General features: G+C 37.0%; 1 protein-coding gene across 3 annotated transcripts in view; it reads right to left on the reverse strand.

Annotated features, from left to right (window-relative positions):
- KCNN2 (potassium channel, calcium activated intermediate/small conductance subfamily N alpha, member 2) overlaps positions 1–21180 on the reverse strand; it is a 145834-nt gene that overhangs the window by 18915 nt on the left and 105739 nt on the right. For 2 of the 3 annotated variants that reach the window (XM_005857363.2, XM_005857362.2), the window contains exon 4: positions 11378–11519. In XM_005857363.2, coding sequence (XP_005857425.1) covers positions 11378–11519 — 142 coding nt within the window. Of the gene's footprint in view, positions 1–10575; positions 10714–11377; positions 11520–21180 lie in introns of those variants that run through there. The other variant, XM_005857364.2, reaches the window with a different exon arrangement.

Raw genomic sequence — 21180 nt, forward strand, 5'->3', positions numbered from 1 at the left:
ATAAGCAAGTTAGAAAACTGTATATATAATTTGCTCCTAATTTTTAAAAAATGATCCATATTTGGAAAACTAAAAAGAAGTAGTTAGCCCAACTGTGAAAAGTTATATTTCAGTGGTTGAAATATCAATAACTTATTTTGTTCTTTGTGATTTTCTGTATAGTCTGTATTTTCTATAATAAATACATATTACTCATGCAAAAAATAATTATACATTTAAAAAGTGACAATTTGTGGTTTTAGAAAACATATAACCTAACCTTTACATATTAATCTTCAAAAAATTCAACCTAGTAAAATCCTTTTGAATTACTTATGTTTTATTATATAATTAATAATAGACTCATTTTAATTAATAAATGTAATTTAGCCATTCAGTTACAGACCAAAGAAGGCATTTTTAGGCTCACTGGGATGAGTTATTACAACAAATCTGGCAGGAGACACAAGCTGAGAATGAAAGAAAATAAATAAATACACTTGCCCTGTCCTCTACAACCTGATAATTATGACCAAGACATGTCCTTTTTCATGAGCCAATATTGTTTAAATACAATATTTCCAGAGTGTCTGAATTTATATGTCCTTCCATATAGCTCTATGAAGAAATCAGTATCCTCAGAAATGAAGTGATATTGTTCATATGATCAGAGAAAGAGACTAGAAAGTATTTAGACATTATGTGGTTTAACCTCAGATTCAGAAATGAGACAACAAAAATGAGTGAGATTCTTCAGTTATGAACTGTAATTATCACTGATATATTCCATCCTTTATCTCATCTGATAATACCTTTTACCTATATTTTTATTTGTGGTCATTTCCATATCTATGAAGCATTGTATTTCAAAGCAAAACAAGAGTATCAAATTCACCTTATTTATGATAAACTCTTATAGTATGAATGTTCAAAAAATTGAGCAATATGGTTAATGACCAAAATAAATCAATATTGTTCCTATTTAAAACTGATACAACTTTAAATAAGTAGTTCTTAAACTTAACTAGAATCACTTGAAGAGTTTGTAAAAATTCCAATGCTGAGAGGCTGTGCCCCCAACCAATTAAATTATAATCTCCAGGGATAAAACTTAAGCATCAGAATGTTTTAAAGCTTGCTAGGTGATTCCAACAGAGTCATTGCTTTAGATAAGAAAGGATATTAAGGGAATATGGTGACCTACCGCTTTCTATTTTGAACAAACAAGCTAAAGGTTTGTATCAGAGCCATTTCATCATAAAGACATTTAGGAAATGATAAACAAGGAAAGTACAGGCAGAGGACAGAGAGGTCATAAATGCCTGGGCTGCTGAGATGGTTTTCCTGATATTTTGTGTGGTATGTAGACGATGGAAGCAAGGTGACTTCAGAGCTGGGTACCAGTGAAGGAAAAGAATGACCTTTGTAAGCAGCTATACCTATTTTGTTGACTTTAAAACATCTGCCACAGAATCTAAATAGTTCTGTTATACTATGAGGGGTTACTCACTCGATAAGTCATATTATGGTTGGTACAAATGGCTAACAGTTGCTTGACAAGTACAGCAGGTCCTTGAATAACGTCAATTTGTTCAAAGTCATTTCCTTATCATGTTGATGGGATGCCTGAGGAACTTAACTCTTGTTTATATCAATTAGCCTATGGTTAGATTGGTTTTGTTATACGTTGTTTCACTTATAGCTGACGTTAAGAGAGGACATACTGTACAGGATCACCTGCTACATGTATGCGCTCAGGTACTCCTCAATCAGTGAGTCATGGGAAATTCAAGGGTGGGGATTATTACTGAATAAGCAGAGAATGTAAAAATCTGAGGGACTTCTAATCGCTATAAAGATAGCTGTGAGCGGCAGCTGGCACTCTAACTTGAATATTGTTCTCCCCTGGCAGGTGGCCACTGCTGAGATCCTCTGGAAGGAAATCAAAATCCTAACAGGAGTGGAAAATCACTGGTATCAAGAGCCTTTGGAAACCTTCAATTTGTGTTTATTTCTGGGCTCTATTTTTCCTGCTGCTGGCCCATTTCTTGCAGCATGTTCTCTAGCTCACCCAAATCTTGTGCAATAAAATGAGTACCTTCATTGCAAACTGGAGAAACAAGTGAATCTGACAATTTATTACATTTATCCCTCATTCCATGATCCTAGATGTATCCTTTAAATTGTACCTCAAGAGCCTCTGTAGTAATTTAACCTTATGATTGTTCAAATGCAACGTCCTTTATTCCTTATCTGCCTTATTTTAATTAGGGAAACCATAAACTCCCTAGGTTCTTAATAAATCATAAGACGATTTGGTATAGGTAGAATTGGGTTTCAAAATAACTTACTCTTTTTGTTATGCAAAACTGGCTCACCTCCAAAAGCTTTCTAGGTTCAAGGTGAATTCCTGCCAATACATTAATTATTATAGTAATTTAAGTAATGATATGATGTTAATGTCCACTCAGTGTTTATTTCCATGACCATTCTGTTTCATAAAGTGAATAAGAATGCAAGTAAATACACTTTCACAACATTTTTTTGTACCCATCACAATGGGTACAGAAACAGTTGGGACTAACATATGTTACTCTCTGAAATGAAGATCCCTGTATGCCTTAACAAGATGAGTCATATTCCTTTCAGCAAAGTCAGAAAATGTATCCTGATTACTGTTCTCCCATTTCACTTACGTTCTCAGGAAAACCTAAGCAAATCACGAACAGGCCACTTCAAGATGCTCAGGCCACCAAAAACTAAATGAAGACAATATATTAAACTAGTCAAGGAAAACCTGTATATTTTTTTAAAAAAAATCACCTTTCTAACAAATTAGATATTGCTAAAGGGAGAAGAAGGGTAGGGAAGAGGCTTCGTCCGTAGAAAAGATAATTATTAATGCTCATTACCTTATGCCAGACCAAAGTGAACTGAAAATCAGACAGCATAAGCTATATTTGACCCCAGCACCTAGAGAGTCTTATGTAGGGTGTCTCCCAAAAATGTATACATATACTTTGAATAATTATGAAGGCAGTGTTTATTAAAATACATTTCATTTTCAAAATTGAGCTATCAACTGTTAAAGTGTATATACTTTTTTTGGACACCCTTTAGACTGCCAAATTAAAATGTAGTACTCTTCTCCAACTTAGCACTGAAACTGTAAGTCATGTTGGTCCCTCGTTTCTCCAAGATCATTTACCACATAATATTTCAAAAATTCAAAGAAGTGATATTTTTACTTTAGATAACTTGGTTATGCAGATCCTACCAATACTTCCAGGGATCATAACTTAAGATTACAAGCCTATAGAAAAGGGAAATTTAATAGCATACTGACTGATATCAAATTATAGTACAAGGCTATAGTAATCAAAATAGCATGGCACTATCATAAAAACAGACACATAGATCAATGGAACAGAAGAGAGCCCAGAAATAAACCCAAGCCCATTTGGTCACTTCATCTATGACAAAGGAGGTAAGAACATGCAATAGGGTAAAGACAGTCTCTTCAATGGATGGTCTTAGGAAAACTGGATCACTTTCTTACATCATATACAAGAATAAACTTAGAATGGATTAAAGGCTTACGTAAGACCCAAACCATAGGCACTAAACTTTTTAACACTGCTCTTAATAATTTTTTTTTTGGATATGTCTCCTCAGGCAAGGGAAACAAAACAAACAAATGGGTCTAAAAAGTTTTGCACAGGGAAGGAAACCATCAACAAAATGAAAAGACAGACAATGAAATGGGTGAAGATATGTATCAGTGATACATATGATAAGGGGTTAATTTCAAAAATATAAATAAGGAACTCATACAACTTAGCACCAGAAAAAACACCCCAAAATATCCTATTAAAAATGGTCAGAGGACCTGAAGAGACATTTCTCCAAAGAAGAGAGAAGGTGATACAGAAGGTCAATAGACATATGAAAACATGCTCAACATCACTAATCATTAGGGAAATGCAAATTAAAACCACAAGGAGATGTTGATTTTAGCCATTCTGACAGGTATAAAGCAATAAGTATTGGCAAGGATATGGAGAAAATGGAACCCTGTTGCACCGTTGGAGGGGTTGCAAATTAGTACAGACACCATGGAGAACAGTATGGAGGTTTCTCAAAAAAAAAAAAAAAAATGGAACTACCATACGATCCAACAATACCATGGCTGAGTATTTATCTGAAGAAATTCAAAACACTTATTTGAAAGGATAGCACCCCTATGTTCACTGCAGCATTATTTATAATAGCCAAGATACAGAAACAACTCGTGTCCATCAGTAGACAAATGGATAAAGGAGTGGTACATTTATACAATAGAAAGAGAATGAAATCTTACCATTTGCGATTGCATGGATGGACCTAGAAGGTATTATACTAAGTGAAATAAGTCAGACAGAGAAAGACAAATACCATATGATTTTACTTATATGTGGAATCAAACAAACTGATGGTTGCCAGGGCTGGGGGTAGGTGGGATGGAGGTATGGGTGAAAAAGGTAAAGGGATTAAGAAGTACAAATTTCCAGTTATAAAAACAGGCATAGGGAATATAGTCAATAATATTATAACTATATATGATATCAGATTGGTACTAGACTTTTTAGAGTGATCACTTTGTAAGTTATATAAATGTCTAAGCACTACATTGTACACTTGAAACTAATATAATGTTTTATGTAAACTGTAACTGAAAAGTAGAGAATTTTTTTGGAAAACACACTGAAAAATGGTATCTGGAAAAGATTCAACATTTTTTTTTGGAAATTCCAGAATTCTCACCCCAGAGAATGACTGCTAAAAAATAATAATGTTCAAAATATTTTGTGTTAAATTAATTATCTTCCTGGGTACAATGGCTCCTAAAAGATCAAACTTGTTTGATAGCCAATTTATTAGGCTATCAGTAATTCAAATTTCTCATAATATAGTTAATTTGAAAAAAGCATGCTTTTCATTTAATATACACCTAAATTAAACAACTTTAAGATTAAATTTCATTTTAAAATATCAACTTGTCCTCCAAACAAAAGGTAAAATGAGTATTTGCAATCATTGCCCATTTTTCTGTCCCTGGGGTTGACTGACACAATATCCTGGAGCAATAAATACATTTTCACTGCATCTGCCTGACATGTATAATTATTCTTTCATAAAACTATGTAAAACAATCAATTCTGGCAAATAAATTCTATAAAACACAGCTTTAATATTATATCCCATTAGAGTTTTGCAAGATCTCTGTAGGTTATAAAAATAAACAACATTCAAGGGTATTTTGAAGACAAATTCCCTCATGCCCTACCTCTGAGGATCTTCAAATACAAGTTGATATTTGTTGATAAGAGGTTAGAGATCAACTCAAATGTCCTTATCTTAAGGAAGAGAGGAGAAGATATGTGTGGTTTTTTTAATTCAGTGATAAAACCTGGGATTGGGAAACCCAAATCTTTAGAGTCATTTGCCTGTTCAACTCATTTATGTTCTTTGGTGCTGGAAAGAAGGAAGTGCCACATAAAACTGGTCATCAGTAATGAGTCATCCCTAGGTTTATCTCTCCTGATAAGCAACAGTGTTAAAGTGAACGTATGCATTTTAGAGACAGGAAGGGCAGCTCTGCCAAGTAAATATGCTGACAGTTTAGAAAAATTAGGTGCAATTATACAGACATGTCGAATGCTAGAAGGCCACACTCCCAGCGACACTTGCTGTACCTGGAAGAAAGCAGCTGTCATCTTCCCTCAGACATTTCCGAGGGGAGAAGAGAAGGTCTGCTTAGGGCACTGGTGGGGAATTGAGCCTTAAGTCTGCAAAGGCCCACCCACCTCTGCTGCATCTCTGCACAAAACAGAAACTATTATAATAACTTAAAGATACTCTCTCCTCACTGGATTTTATTCGATGAGATTCAATGAACACACCAGAGACAGCCAAAAACAAACAAAAAGTAAAATAACCTCTTCCAAATTACTATTTGGGATTAACCACCTCATGTCAAATTGTATAAGACATGTAAAAAAGACCCTGGGTTGGTTTGTTTCCTTCCTCCCTTCCTCCCTTCCTCCCTTCCTCCCTTCCTCCCTTCCTCCCTTCCTCCCTTCCTCCCTTCCTCCCTTCCTCCCTTCCTCCCTTCCTCCCTTCCTCCCTTCCTCCCTTCCTCCCTTCCTCCCCTCCCTCCCTCCCTTTTTTTTTTTCTTGCTTATTCACACATGCAACATCCAGGATGGCTGTCTGTAGTCTACTTTCTCTACCCTCACTGGCAGAGGAAAAAATTCTTAAAAGCAAAGACAGAAAGTAGCAGAAAGTCTAAATCACACATGTCTAGGGATTTATAGATCACTTTAGAGGTCTGCTTATCTGATCATCTGTGTCCCTAAAAATGGGCAGATATTACTCTATATTTAAAGATAATTATGCTAAAGAATTCCATCATCCATGCCTATATGGTAAGAGCTGTTATAATTTTACAGAAGGAGAATAAAAAAATTTTACCAATGAGGCTATATCCTACTCTTGAAACATCACAAACAAGTTGGGGGCCAAAGTAGGTTTACAGTTGTTTGTGTGGAAAATAATGCAATAATTAATATAAGAATAAACTCTGTTTTGTATACTCACAGCTGTAAACTTTTGCCCCACCCTGTATATTCATAGATAAAAAGCTAAAACTTTCAGCATGTATTATATCTATGTACAAACATAAAAAAATGGTAGATAGGATAACTTTTTAAGCGTTAAGCAAAACAATTACTTTCTCTGTTATAAAGTTGGAGATACTGAGAAACTACCTGCTGGTCACAGAAAGCTAAGACACCATGCTGGAACAATGTCAGTTGCCTACTACCTTAAACAAAAAGTATAAAAGCCACTTAAAATTGAGCCTATCATAGGTTATCATGACATTCACAATAATAAATCTTCATGTCCTTGGTACCTTCTTAAAGAGAGGAAGGATAGAAAAAACAGGTATATACAACCTTCGTGTCTTTCTCTTGAAGGTTAATGAGAGACTTGGTCTATTAGGCATTGGTCTATTTTAAATCCAGGATATCCAGGAGGGAGGAAGAGATCTTTGTCTCTTAAGTTCTAATAGTAGGTAGGTCTTGGTAAAAGGAACGTTTATTCTTGCCTTGTTTTATCTATCACAATGGAATTTCTGTGAAAGCATTTCAGTATCTAAGATACACTTATCTTAGTATTTCCATTATCATCTATGTATAAAATTATAAACACAACCTAAAAAATTATAAGAAAAGCTTAGCATGATGATCTTGGATTTACAATGGTCTTGGATTCACAATTTACATTTCAGGTGAGAAGAGGTTATTTTTGATAAGGCCATTTGTTTCTTTTTTAGAAATATTCTGGAAATCTCCTCATGGTTTAACAATACATTTTTGCTCAGAGCACTGCATGTTAATATTAATGTCCTTGGCTCCACAGAATATAGCTCATGGCACAAGTTAAGCTTTAAAACTTTTAAATTACAATTTAATTTTGAGTTTTACTAATGAAATATGAACATCTACGATAATGCTAAGAAATAATTCATTACTTTTATTAGCTATATGAAGAAAAGAAGCAAAGCTAATTTCTTTACTTATACATTTTTGAAATGGGAAAGCTCTGTAGGTATTAGCATTTAGATCAATTGTATTTTACTCCAAAGTGAAAAAAAGGTATAAATTCTATCAAAATTTCATAAATGAGAGGATAAGAAAATCTAAATGTAAAAGCACAAAGACACACAGCACTTCAGAAAAAATATACATGATTCAGGAATTACCCTGGCCTCTCTCAGGAGTGTTGTAAATTGTATTTCTTTTTTACAATTTACTAAACTAAAGGGCACAAGGAGGGAGAGAGACACAGACAGAGAGATGACTCATGGGAAATCTGCCTATACACATTTTACCTAAACATGCATTGCAAAAGTCCAAGGGGGAATAGGCAAAAAAACGCTCGAAATAAAAACAAGTCCTATCTGGCTTAGATAACACAAAAGTGACAAACTGGTATTTAAAGTTCCAGAAAACAACATTTGCCTGACAAAACAGAAATGCATTTCATCTAAAGGAAACTAACCTTTTATATGAACTATGAAAAAAATTATTTTTTTAGAAATCTATACTGTCAGCCAATACTCTCCATACTAGTTTCTAGGTAACCTCCATTTGTAAGCTCTTGCTCCCCAGGAAGTTATATGGGATATAGTCAACTCCCAGAAGACTACTTGTCTCCATGTCTTGGCTCAGGGATAAAGACAATCCAACTCTACACAGTATTTCAAATAGGCTAGTCAAAGATTACAGCATTTCTCTAAAAACAAGCAAATGATCTTTGATGGGTCAATTAAGAAAAAGTCTATTCTTTATGATGGGGATGGAATGAGCTCCTTAGCCCGAGGACTGTAAGACTGTTTCACCATGAGCTTAGAAGACAGGACCACATCACTGTAAATTTAACTGCACATAACATTTTCTGCCCGTATCGATTAAGATTGCTTTTGCTTATAACTTCTATTTTCAAAACTAAGTAAGACTACTAGTAAAACCTAAGTAAGGAAGTAGTTCAAGCACCTAAATAAAAGATTTGTGCTGTCAGATGAAATTTTGAAGGAACTGTTCTTGAGACATTAAGGACAAAGAAAGAGAGAAAAGATAAAAGTACCACAAGATCCTGGCAAAGTTAACTTTAAATTTGGCTCTGATCCCATGGCAAATGAGGCTGTTTGCACAAATCCTGACTCATACCTAATTCAAAAATAAAGTGAGGGACATCTTGCCAAAAAAGAACACCAAGAAAGTTGTTTCTAAAAAGCATGGGGGGAAATACTGCAATTATTGGTTCTATTTTTTTTTATAAGTAGCATTATTCTTATCCCTTGTGGGCTTGTTATGGACCCTCGAAAAATACATCCATGCAAATTTTGTTTTCCAAAGCATTATACTATATAATAAAATGCTATCTTTTCAGGAAATAGTCCAATAGTAAACACAATGGACCATAACAATTGTAATGAAATAAAAGTTCTCTAAAATTCACAAAACTGTAATTTTATTTTACAGTTAAATTATGACCCAAAATCATATTTTCCACAATTGGGACTTGGAATGGTCATCTTGTTACTACGTGTGACCTTACCATTGGAACTGGATTTTATTTTCACTGCAAGCTGCCTTTTCTCAGTTCAATACTACCAAGTGGGAGAAGATTGTTCCCACCTCTCCATGCCACAGACTCAGTCCTCCTAGCTAGTTCTGACTCTTGGGCAGCTGCTGGGAGGGTACATGCTGCCCTGGCCACCATTCAAAAGCCATCATGTGGGAAGCCTGCCTCTCCTTGGGCAGGAATGCCTAGCTTCAGAAATTCTGGGAATTTCCTGCCTTAGCAGTTCACTTCCTTGTGTAGGCAGAAACCAAACAAATATCAAGATAACACTCTTCGCTATAATCAAAAGCAGATAAGGAGACTCTAAGTCACTCAAAATGGTGCAACAATTTGAAACTACCTCTGGCTTAAACATTTAAAAGTTCATACAACATTAATAAATTTTAGATGGCGTGTTGGCCTACAATTTTCATATATCTAACACAAATAGTACACGTGGAAGGGGCAAGGAAGGTATCAGCCTGCAGGCCTCCCTGATGAACAGTGGCAGGTCACTCCAGGCAGCACACCTTTCTCAAGTGCTCCTACAAGACCTGTCCCCAGCCTCATGCCATGATGTTTTCCCACTTTACTGTGCACACTCCTGGCCTAGTAAACTTGCTCAAATGTACCGCGCTTCTCCTTGCCTCATTATCTTCAAACCATTTCCTCTTCCAGAATGCCCTTCCTTCTTCCCGCTTTGCCTGGCTACCCCGCTTTCCCACCTCAGTGAAAAGTTAAAAGTCAACTTCATGGAGATCTATTTCTCTGAGCAGATCTCATCCCTCAGTTCCCAAATCAGATCAGAAGCTTTACTTCCTCATATATTTGTCACAAGTGTGATTAACAATTATTTGCTAATTATTTTAAGTGCAGCTTCTTCCCCTACACGTTTCAAGAAGGCAGGGCAAGAACAGTTTCTGTCTTCTTTTGCTGTATTTTCAGTATCTGGGCCAGTGCCTGGCATTCAACAAATAGTTGTTAAAATAATAAATCTAATGTAATCTAACTGATAAAATGTCATGTAATTCTTTAACCCTTTTGACACACTTCACGATTCTTATGATCCACATTTTACAGATGAGGAAAGTAAGACTCAGAAGAGAAACTTACTCAAGTCCACACAGCTAGCAGGAAATAGCAGAACCCAAACGTACACAAAGAATGTTCTGACTCTGAAGCTGGAACTCTAAGATATTTTCGCCCACAAAGAGCAATCTAGCAACTCTATGTCCTCAACAGAGCTGCATGATGAGAAGAAAAAGATCAAAACTGATGTCCTCTCCCAACACAGAACTGATTTATTACATGGTTTTCCTGCTTGGGAACCCGAGTCGCTTACAATGATTTCTGCACATGGACCCAACAGTTTTAAGTGCCTTCTTGAGTATAAATAAAAGAGATTGAAAGTAAAAAGACACTTACCATAATTCCAGTAAGCAAACAGACTCCTTTCCCACAGTATGTGTTAGGTACCATGTCACCATAACCAATGGAGAGAAAAGTTATTGATATCAACCACATTGCTCCAAGGAAGTTGCTAGTAACATCCTGTTGATCATGGTACCTGAAAAATAGCAAACAAAGCCAGGCCTTTATAATTAATCTACATTGTGGTTGCTAAGGCCAGTTTGATTCAATTCAATGAATTCACTAAGTATCTTCTATAAACTGCTCTAGGTTTTCAAAGCTCTCGATTATAAATTTGAGGTTCCACCTATGGATTCTGAAGGACAGCACTGTATTTTCAGTATCTGGGCCAGTGCCTGGCACTCAACAGGTATTTGTTAAAATAATAAATCTAATCTAATCTAACTGATAAAATGTCATGTAATTCTTTAACCCTTTTTACACACTTCACAATTCTTATGATCCACATTTTACAGATGAGGCAAGTAAGACTCAGAAGAGAAACTTAAGTCCACACAGCTAGCAGGAAATAGCAGAACCCAGACGTACACAAAGAATGTTCTGACTCTGAAGCTGGAACTCTAAGATATTTTCGCCCACAAAGAGCAATCTAGCAACTCTATGTCCTCAACAGAGCTGCATGATGAGAAGAAAAAGATCAAAACTGATGTCCTCTCCCAACACAGAACTGATTTATTACATGGTTTTCCTGCTTGGGAACCCGAGTCGCTTACAATGATTTCTGCACATGGACCCAACAGTTTTAAGTGCCTTCTTGAGTATAAATAAAAGAGATTGAAAGTAAAAAGACACTTACCATAATTCCAGTAAGCAAACAGACTCCTTTCCCACAGTATGTGTTAGGTACCATGTCACCATAACCAATGGAGAGAAAAGTTATTGATATCAACCACATTGCTCCAAGGAAGTTGCTAGTAACATCCTGTTGATCATGGTACCTGAAAAATAGCAAACAAAGCCAGGCCTTTATAATTAATCTACATTGTGGTTGCTAAGGCCAGTTTGATTCAATTCAATGAATTCACTAAGTATCTTCTATAAACTGCTCTAGGTTTTCAAAGCTCTCGATTATAAATTTGAGGTTCCACCTATGGATTCTGAAGGACAGCAGGATGTTCCACAACTTTAAAAATAATCTGAAAGAGAAACTGTAAAATATAAAAACTATTTTCTCACTGGTGTAAGTTGATAAATGCATATTTATCCTTGAGCCCTGCCCTGGCCCATGGTAAAGTCTCATCATTCCTTGATGCTCATCGGTGTGTCTGACTTATAGGTCAATATGCAGCTGCCCAATCTCAATCCACACCTTTGTAACAGCCAGGCTGTTCCCTTTGCTTAGAGAGTGTCCTTTGCAAACTTAATTTCCCTAATGGGCCTACTTTTAGTCATTTTTCAATAGAAATTCAAGTGGGACCCTTTCTATCTACTCTTGTCCAAGCTCCCTCCTGTGTATTTCTCCCTCAGTATCCTGTGTATTTCTCCACCATAGGACTATGCTGAACTGTTGACCTAGAGGTCCTGCACTAGCTGTACCTTTGATCACATAGTCCCTGCCAAGAACCAGAGCGTAATAAAAGCTGTTGCCTCAACAGTTGCACACACAGAGTTATAGTAAGGGGAGGGATACAGTTTATCCTGATTATTCTCTAAAGTATCGAGTTTTTCTAGTGAGGAGGAAGGTGTTTATTTCAGAAACATATCCTATAACGTTCTGCTTGAATTAGCAATACTAAACAGTAACCTGGCCCACTCTGTGGACACTGCTATCCACATGCGTACAACCTGTGGGTTGTTTCCCTAGAAGAGCTTGCTCTGCATGCATGTTCTATGAAGTCATGGGGTAGAGTGGCCCTTCTTTTGTCTCCATGACAGTCACACCCCAGACTCTGGTCACCAAAGGCCTTTCTTGCTCATCACCCAACTTCTTGTAAGGATCCCCCTTCCTGTCCAGCTTTCAGATGCCAGTGCGGATGGCTTTCCTTTTTTTTTTTTTTTCTCTTATTCTTAACGCTATCTGATAATCTCCGATAACTTCCTGGCTTGCATGCACTCAGTCCTGCCTTAAACTTGGCTCACTGTGCTGCCAGAGCTATGTGGTAAGGAGGCTGCCCCCTGGCCTGAGCCCCAGGATTGATCCCACATACAACCTACACTGGGCCAACGGGTTCTGTGTGCCTTTCCCCCTGTCCTTCATTTAATGGCAAGGCTCCTGCTGCTATAACCAGAAGTTTAGAAGGTTCACAGAATATGAGCTTTCCTCTGTAGTATTAGTGGATCTTACTGCTGTCTTTGGATACAGAAAGATCCATGCTTATTACTTCTGTACCTTTGTTTTTTCCCAAATACAGTAAGAGAAGCTAAGAAATAGTATTTCAAGCTACTCTGGTCTAGGGAAAGAGAAAACCTGTCCAGAATGGTAGATTCCCAGAGTAAGTAAGAGAGAAAACAATCACTGTATCTTCTGAAAGAAAAGCCAACGCTTGCTGATGAGCATCCTGAGAGTTTCTGGTTGCAGAAGGACAGAATCTCCCACCATTCTACCCCAGGGACTGCCACCATGTCCTAGCTGTGGACTCCCATCTCCCAGAATGGCTTGGTAGAGAGACTTTCATTGCCAACAGGGAGGCCAAGAGGTATTCCTGGCTTTCCAGGAAGACAAATAAGTGCATTTCCCCTGTTAAATAACATGTACATACGAGTAGGGTGATGTGGTCCATGCTATCCTTCAGCTACAATATGAGCTCACAGGCTCTGTGAACTGCTCTGGGAGCTTCCAGGCCTGTGTAATGGGGCTTCCATAACAGAATGTGGTTTTCATTTCAAACAAGCCCCTTAGATGTAAGCTTTGGATTCTAACCCATTCATGACCTTGCGGCTCTGTCTAGAGCATTCCTCATTAAGTAGTTGCCTAAAACAGGGAATGCACTTCCCTGGCATGGGTGTGGGCGATACAAAAGAAGGGAGGCAAAAGAGTTCATACCCTATTACAGTGATTTTCAACCTTTTTCATCTCCTGGCACACATAAACTAAAATTCTGCCATACACTGATTCATTCATACTGGATGGGTATTGGATGTGTTGGCTGTTGTCTTTTTTTTTTTTTTTTTTTTTACAATCTAAGGGAAAAAAGATCAGTGCCACTGACTAAATAGTCAGGTATTACACACGGGTTGAAAATCAGTGCCTATTCAATATTTAATTGTGAGACAGTCTCTTCTTAACAAAGTGTGATTTACATAAAGATCTGATGCATTTAAGAGTTGGTGGCCTTAATTGCCTGGTGCATATGAAATATTTGTTGAGCGCTTACTATGTGCTCAGTTCTTGACTTGCATTCATTCGCATTTTACACCAATGTTTTAAGACATGGGAAATCTGAAACATGGCTGAAAAAGTTATAGTCTTCCACCCTTTCTATTTCAACAGTGTCCTCAATCACTAGACTTAGAAAACGTGACCATGCTTGAATGAAATCTTTAAGTTATTTCTACTCATGAGTGACTAAAACAAAACTGCTGGGCACATGGTTGTCCTTTGGTAGAGCAACTACAAAGAGGAGTGCAAGAGCTCATATATAAACACAGGCCCCTGGGGGCACCTTCATGGCTGGGGCCCACAAGGAAATCTCAGTTCTGGCACAGGTTTGGAAGACTGTTCTTCCTGTAGCTCTTCTCATTTTCAAAGTTGGAAGCAGTAAGTGACTTTGAAAAAATAAAAGCATTCACTAAAACATTTAGGGAAACTGACTCCTTTTTAGTTGCTTACCTTTAATTAATACAATTTTAAATACACAAATTTCTTCCATCCTCATTTGACTCTTTGCAAAACACTGTCAAATATTGTGCTATAATTATTATTTAGTCAATATTTATTATATGCTATGCACATTACACTGGGTCAGAAGTTGTAATCCCATATTGAAGGGCCTAATTAGAAGTAAATATCTTTTTAGGAGTTGGTATTTTAGAATTTGGGATCCAGTGGTAAATTAACTCTCTCTCTCTTTTTTTTTTTGCTTATGAAATAATAAACCTGCCTGAAAAATAGCTCAGAATGGAAAAATAATATCTTATGCTAACATTGGTGTTATATTCAGACATACTCAGTTGAGAATAGTCAAGAAGAGGTAGGTAATTAGGGACCATATTAGATACTATTAGAATAATCAAGATTTCTTTCTTGGCAACTCAGGCATAAATATTAGACTTAACAACATGATATTATCATGTACTTATATAGAAAATCCTTACACTTAATTATAACATGATATTATCACTTAGAACACTGCCAGGCTTTGAATTTATGTCAGATTCACACCATTGCAAATGATTAATATGTATAACTTCAATGGTTAAAACATTTCAAAACATTTCTTCTAAAATTTCATGTCACACACTTATTCAGACTATTCCAATCCTCTCCACAAGGAGAACTGTTCTGAGAAAGACATAAAGAAATGACTCGGATGGCAAATTTCCAATTCTGCTCAATATGAATGCTGGATTAATTAAAAATACATTAAATAAATCCTGTCTGGGTAGCTCAGTTGGTTAGAGCATCATCTTGATACACCAAGGTTGGGGGTTTGATCCCTGGTCAGGGCACATACCAATGAATAAACCAATGAATGGGTAAATAAATGGAGCAACAATTCAATGTTTCTCTTTCTCCCTTCCTCTTCCTCTGAAATCAATAAAAAAATAAAGTAAAAAAATACATGAAATAAGATTAAACTTAGTGCAAGAAATGCCTGATAACCTCAAGTTTTTAAAATAAGGACTTTGGGGTTTGAGGAGAAGACTTAGTGAACGGTTTTACAGCACTGCATGACTCATAGACTTAAAGTCTGTGAGATCAGCTTTAAGGATTTAAAAGAAGCACAATGTTCCTTTTCTTAGTTTCCATTCATTTCTTCATTCATTGCTGACTGTGCGTCTACCACTGTCTCTTTCTTTAGATCATAAGTATGTCAGCTTTCCATAATATTTGTTTAAATTCACAGAGATTATCTTGCCTCTGAATGAGGCAGCCTCTGCCCAGCACTCCTGCACCACCCTCAGCACCTTCCATAAGTAACAGGACCTTTGGCTACACTAATGGCTGGCAATGACGTCATCCTCTTTCATGGCCCTCTCTGCAGGTGCACTTCCCTCTACCTGGAACCACTGTCTCCCATCTTCCTAGCCCTGATTTGTACTTTAAGAATCTGCTTGTGGATCCCCTTCTCCAAACTCTACATACTCGTAGCTTTTGGTCAGCATGACCACTAGTACTCTCTTTGTATCCCAGGAGCTTCTTATAGACCAGTGGTTCTCAACCTTGGCTGCACATTAGAATCACCTGGGAATCTTTTTAAAATCCTGATTTCTGGGCCTCATCCTCCAGAAATTCTGTTTCTTTGTTACTAATGTAGCCCCACCCCACAACAAAGAAACAGAATTTCTGGAGGATGAGGCCCAGAAATCAGGATTTTAAAAAGATTCCCAGGTGATTCTAATGTGCAGCCAAGGTTGAGAACCACTGTTATAGATATTCCTAGCACCACCAATCAATGTTAACTTGGGTCATAAGACATGTAACATATAATTGACTCATCTAGAATACCCCTAGATTCTAAACTATAAAGAATTTGAGGGCGAAGACTGTGTCTCTTTCATTGCTATATCTTCACACAATGCTTAGAAGAATATAGTAGGTAACTGGTGTTTTTGAATTAATCAGTGTGACAATGTAAGACATTTTTTCTCAACTGACTTGCCCTTGGCCACATACTAGGCCTTCAATATCACATATATAGATACAAAACGTGGATAGAAATGAGTCTTGCCCATTGTTTGACATGAATCAAATTTGTCATGTTATATTCCAAGATCTGTATGCAATATACATGGTATTTTTACACTTGAAAATAATTCAACACTGGAGGTTAATAGCTGACAAACTATGTTCCTTAATGCTTTTCTACTAAACTTACTATTAGCATTATAAATGGTAAAATCATCTCATCTTAATTGTTAGCTCTGATCTCAAATATTAGCCTTAGTTATATAGTAAAAAGTATTATGAGGATTTAAATGCAAGGTATCAATCAGCCATCAGCTCTCTTTTCAGAAATACACTAAAATGGTAGTGAGGCTATATAAAAGAGGTATAAACTCACAAGAACAAAAAAAAGAAAGAAAAAAGGAAAGGATAAATCAGAGAATAAGAAATAACACATTTTTATACAATGAAAGTACAAAGGGAATTCTGTTTCCCGTGATGATGGAACAAGGGACTGGATTTACACATATTGTTAAGAAAGCTACAAAACCAGAAAAAATATTTATAACAATAGTTAACAAGACATACATAATCTAGTAACAAAGAACAGTGACTCCTGAGAGATGGTAAACAACCAAAGTGAAGAGAATCTCTGGAGGTAGCTCATGGGGAAAACCAGGTAGGCCCAGTGAGGGTTCCCCCAGTTGAAGGACAGAGCTGAGAATGCGGGGAGTTCACAGACCCAAAAACCAGAGAGGACAAATCTGCACAGAGAGGGATCCAGAGACCTACCAAGGGGTCTTGATTATTCAGCTGAGTACTAACTGATCAGTACATGCATGTAAAACTATCCAAGGATGGAAAAGTGGAAGTACTATATCTAAAGTGGTACAGAATCACTTGAAGATAGGTTGTAGTAATTGGTGTAACTTTAGGACGAGGATAAGACTGATAATTCAGTTATAATATGCCTAAATATATAGATATGTTATAAATCCTAAAGGAATAGAATAATACATAAGAGTAATAACTGATAACTAAATAAAGAATCCCTAAAGGAACCAATAGAACAATACATAAGAGTAATAACTGATAACTAAATAAAGAATACCAGGTATATGCTGGAATAATAAAGAAATAATCCAAAAGGAGGCTGAAATAGAGAAAAAATGTGAATAAAGAATAGATGAGACAAGTAAAAAGCAAACTGCAAGAGGACTAATTTAACAAGCATATCTGTAACCACATTAAATACAAATGGTCTAAATACTCCCAGTTAAAAGGCACTAACAGTCAAAGAATCCATGGGAGATTCACAACTTGGAGATCCCGTGGTGAAAACAGGAGAATTGATTATATCTAAATATGTGGAATAATAGATGCTCAGGTTCCTGCCCCTACCTGCTATGCCAGATAACTAACAAGAGATAGAGGTTTTTTCCTCTAGGGATAGACTGGAGATTCTAACCCAGGACACAGATAAGGAAGGGAAAGATGTTTGGGGCTGAAAATGTGGGCTATAAATTCAAGTTTCCAAACTGAACAGTAGCATTCCTAGTTTCCTTTCTTCATTCCCTATCCCCAACCCTATATTAGAATTAACTAATACAGAGAAAGAATACTTTTTCTCTGGATAGACAGAACAGCTTCAGTGAAAAGACAATCACATACTAATATCAAGAATTCTCTATCAAAAATGCAGCTTTCCACCTAGCCGCCTTACAACGAATTCATTGCACAATCATAAGCTCCACTCACCAAAAGAACAGCAAAGGATCAGCACACAAAAGAAAAAAAATAAACGGGACTACCCCAAACTAAAAAGTTTCGCACAGTGAAAGAAACTATCAACAAATTAAAAAGACAACGGATAGCAAGGGAGAAGATATTCAACAAAGATACATCTGATAAGGGATTAATATCCAAAATATATAAGGAACACACATAATTCAATAACAAAAAAACAATAAACAATCTGATTAAAAAATGGGCAGAGAACCTGAAAAGACATTTCTCCAAAGAGGATATGCACAGGGCCAATAGACATCTGAAAAGATGCTCACCATCACCAATCAGAGAAATGCAAATTATAACAAAGATACACCTGATAAGGGATTAATATCCAAAATATATAAGGAACACACATAATTCAATAACAAAAAAACAATAAACAATCTGATTAAAAAATGGGCAGAGAACCTGAAAAGGCATTTCTCCAAAGAGGATATGCACAGGGCCAATAGACATCTGAAAAGATGCTCACCATCACCAATCAGAGAAATGCAAATTATACCACAATGAAATATTACTTCACACCTGTCAGAATGGCTATTAACAATAAATCAACAAACAACTGTTGGTGAGAATGTGGAGAAAATGGAACCTTCTTGCACTGCTGGTGGGATTGCAAATTGGTGCAGCCACTATAGAAAATAGTATGGAGATTCCTCAAAAAATTAAAAATAGAATTATCATATGACCAAGCAATCTCACTTCTGGGCATTTATTTGAGGAAATCCAAAACACTAATTCAAAAAGACATATGCACGCCTTTATCCACTGCAGCATTATTTACAATAGACAATATATGGAAGTAACCTAAGTGTCCATCAACTACTGGATAAAGAAGAGGTGAGATACATATATCTCACCATAGAATTCCCATAGAACAAATTGATGGTGGCCAGTTGAGAGAGGGGCTGGAGGGCTGGGCAAAAAAAGGGAAAGGGATTAAAAAGTACTGATTGCCAGTTATGAAAATAGTCACAGAAATGTAAAATAACAGCATAGGGAATATAGCTAAAAACATCAAAATAACTATGTGTGGTGCCAGATGTGTACTAGACTTACTGGGTGATCAGTTCCTAAGTTATATAAGTGTCTAACCACTATGTGCTACACTTGAACTAATATTATATTTCAATTGTAATTGAATAATAAAAAAGAAATACCTTAAAACAAAATAAAATCTAAACCAAACAACAAAAAACCTGTATGAACACAATAGTACCATATGAACATATTATAAAAAGATCTGAAAGGTCCAATCAGCATTCAGGTTCTCTTCGATAATGGGGTTTAGTGAAATATACCCAGGTTTAGGACAAAACTTCCAGGTCAGAGAACCATGGTAGTAAGTCTGGCTCCTAAAAGTGAGATGGAGAAAGACCACAGTGTGTATGTATCCATCATGAGAGATTCCCCTGAATGGAAAACTCCATGTAATCATAGGTTCTCAATCCTAGTAGACCTAATGTCCTCTTTGAATATTTTGAAATGAAATCCAGATAATGTAAGTTATCTATATATGTGATTTATAAAACAAAAATCAATATACTATCTTAATTGTGATTTGGAGATGTAAAATAGCAGTAATTTATAATAAGTCTTGTATTTCAGTATCTAAATTCTCAGGCAAGGTTAACCTGGAAGACATAAGAAGCATTCCATGGATAGCACCTACATGTAAAAGCACTGGAATACAATTTAGTCTGATGGCTGGCAACTCAAATGTCACAGGGGCACTTCCATAGCTGATGGGATTTTCTGGGATGGGCACAACTTTCGGTCAAATTACAAATAAACAAATGACAGTTTTCCTTCAATTTACACACTATAAATTATAGCATCATATAAAAATTAAGTGTATATTGCAACTGAGCAAAAACATTTTGTTTTTATTTAAAATGGATTTATGTCTAAACTAAGAAAATTAGAAACAGAGTTTTTGTACAGAGAATGTCCAGGAGGTCAGACCAAGGTCGAGTGGGATGCAGAACAGTTCTTTGTTGAATGGGAATGTGCAATGCAGTACAGAGTACAGAGTATCCCTGGCCCACCCAATGACAAGCAAAAAAAACCCCCAAAAACCTATCCACAGATGAACAAAACGGCCCACGTGGCCAGTACTACCGCCATGGAGAACCACTGGTCTAAAGTCTCAGGGCAGCTGGACTCTGCAATGGCCCTCAGAAAACCTGGAGAGCAGTGAAGCTAGAAAACTTGGCATTTGGGGACAAATTATATTCTCAAACCTTTGCTACTCCCCAGGAATAAAAGAGATATCAACTTTCAGAGCAATGTTATAACCAGGGCTAGCGTTTCTGACCAAGTTTTTCTCTCCTTCTGTTTCTTTACTAACTTCCTAACCAGTAGTTATTTTAATTATCTGGGGCAGCTAATTCCTCCAGCTCCTGCTCTGTGCCTGCATCTTGCACATACTGGGAGCTCCTCCAAGGGGAAGGTGGAGACCAGGAGACAAAGATGGAGCCATGCTCAGCAAGAACTCAAGATATCCTTACCAAAAAGTCAATTTTTCAAAGACACTTAAGATAGTTCATGTCAATGTGTGCCCGGCTCAGCTGACTGCAGACAGAGCGTGTCTGCACTGGCCTGGCGGCCTGTGGTCTTAGAAGCTTCCTACTAAAACTTACCGTCCACGATTTTCTACCTGGGTGGCAGTAAGCAGACAGGTCCACTCTCCTTCTGGGAGGCCAACAAGAGCAGTGGGACAGACAGTCACTAGGTGGCAGTGCCACACCAGTTTAGCTCCAAGGCTGCTCTGCTGCGTTTGGCTTGACCAGTGCCAGAGTCAGGATTGAGAGGGGACATTCTTGGGAATACCTTCAAGGGAAAGCCCCCCTCCTGGCCACCTGGAAGCAGGTGTTGCTCCATGTGGGAAATAGGAGACAAACAAGCCGGGGCCACTCCTATACCCAGCAGCCCTCTTAGGGACACAGTTGAGGCATGCGTGCCTATGTCTGGACTCTGACTCCATTCTGGATCCAATCTAACATAATCTGAGGTGGCAGCATGTCTCCATATTTCACTCC

The sequence above is a fragment of the Myotis brandtii genome, unplaced genomic scaffold, assembly GCF_000412655.1.
Source record: "Myotis brandtii unplaced genomic scaffold, ASM41265v1 scaffold1105, whole genome shotgun sequence".
Taxonomy (NCBI): Eukaryota; Metazoa; Chordata; class Mammalia; order Chiroptera; family Vespertilionidae; genus Myotis; species Myotis brandtii.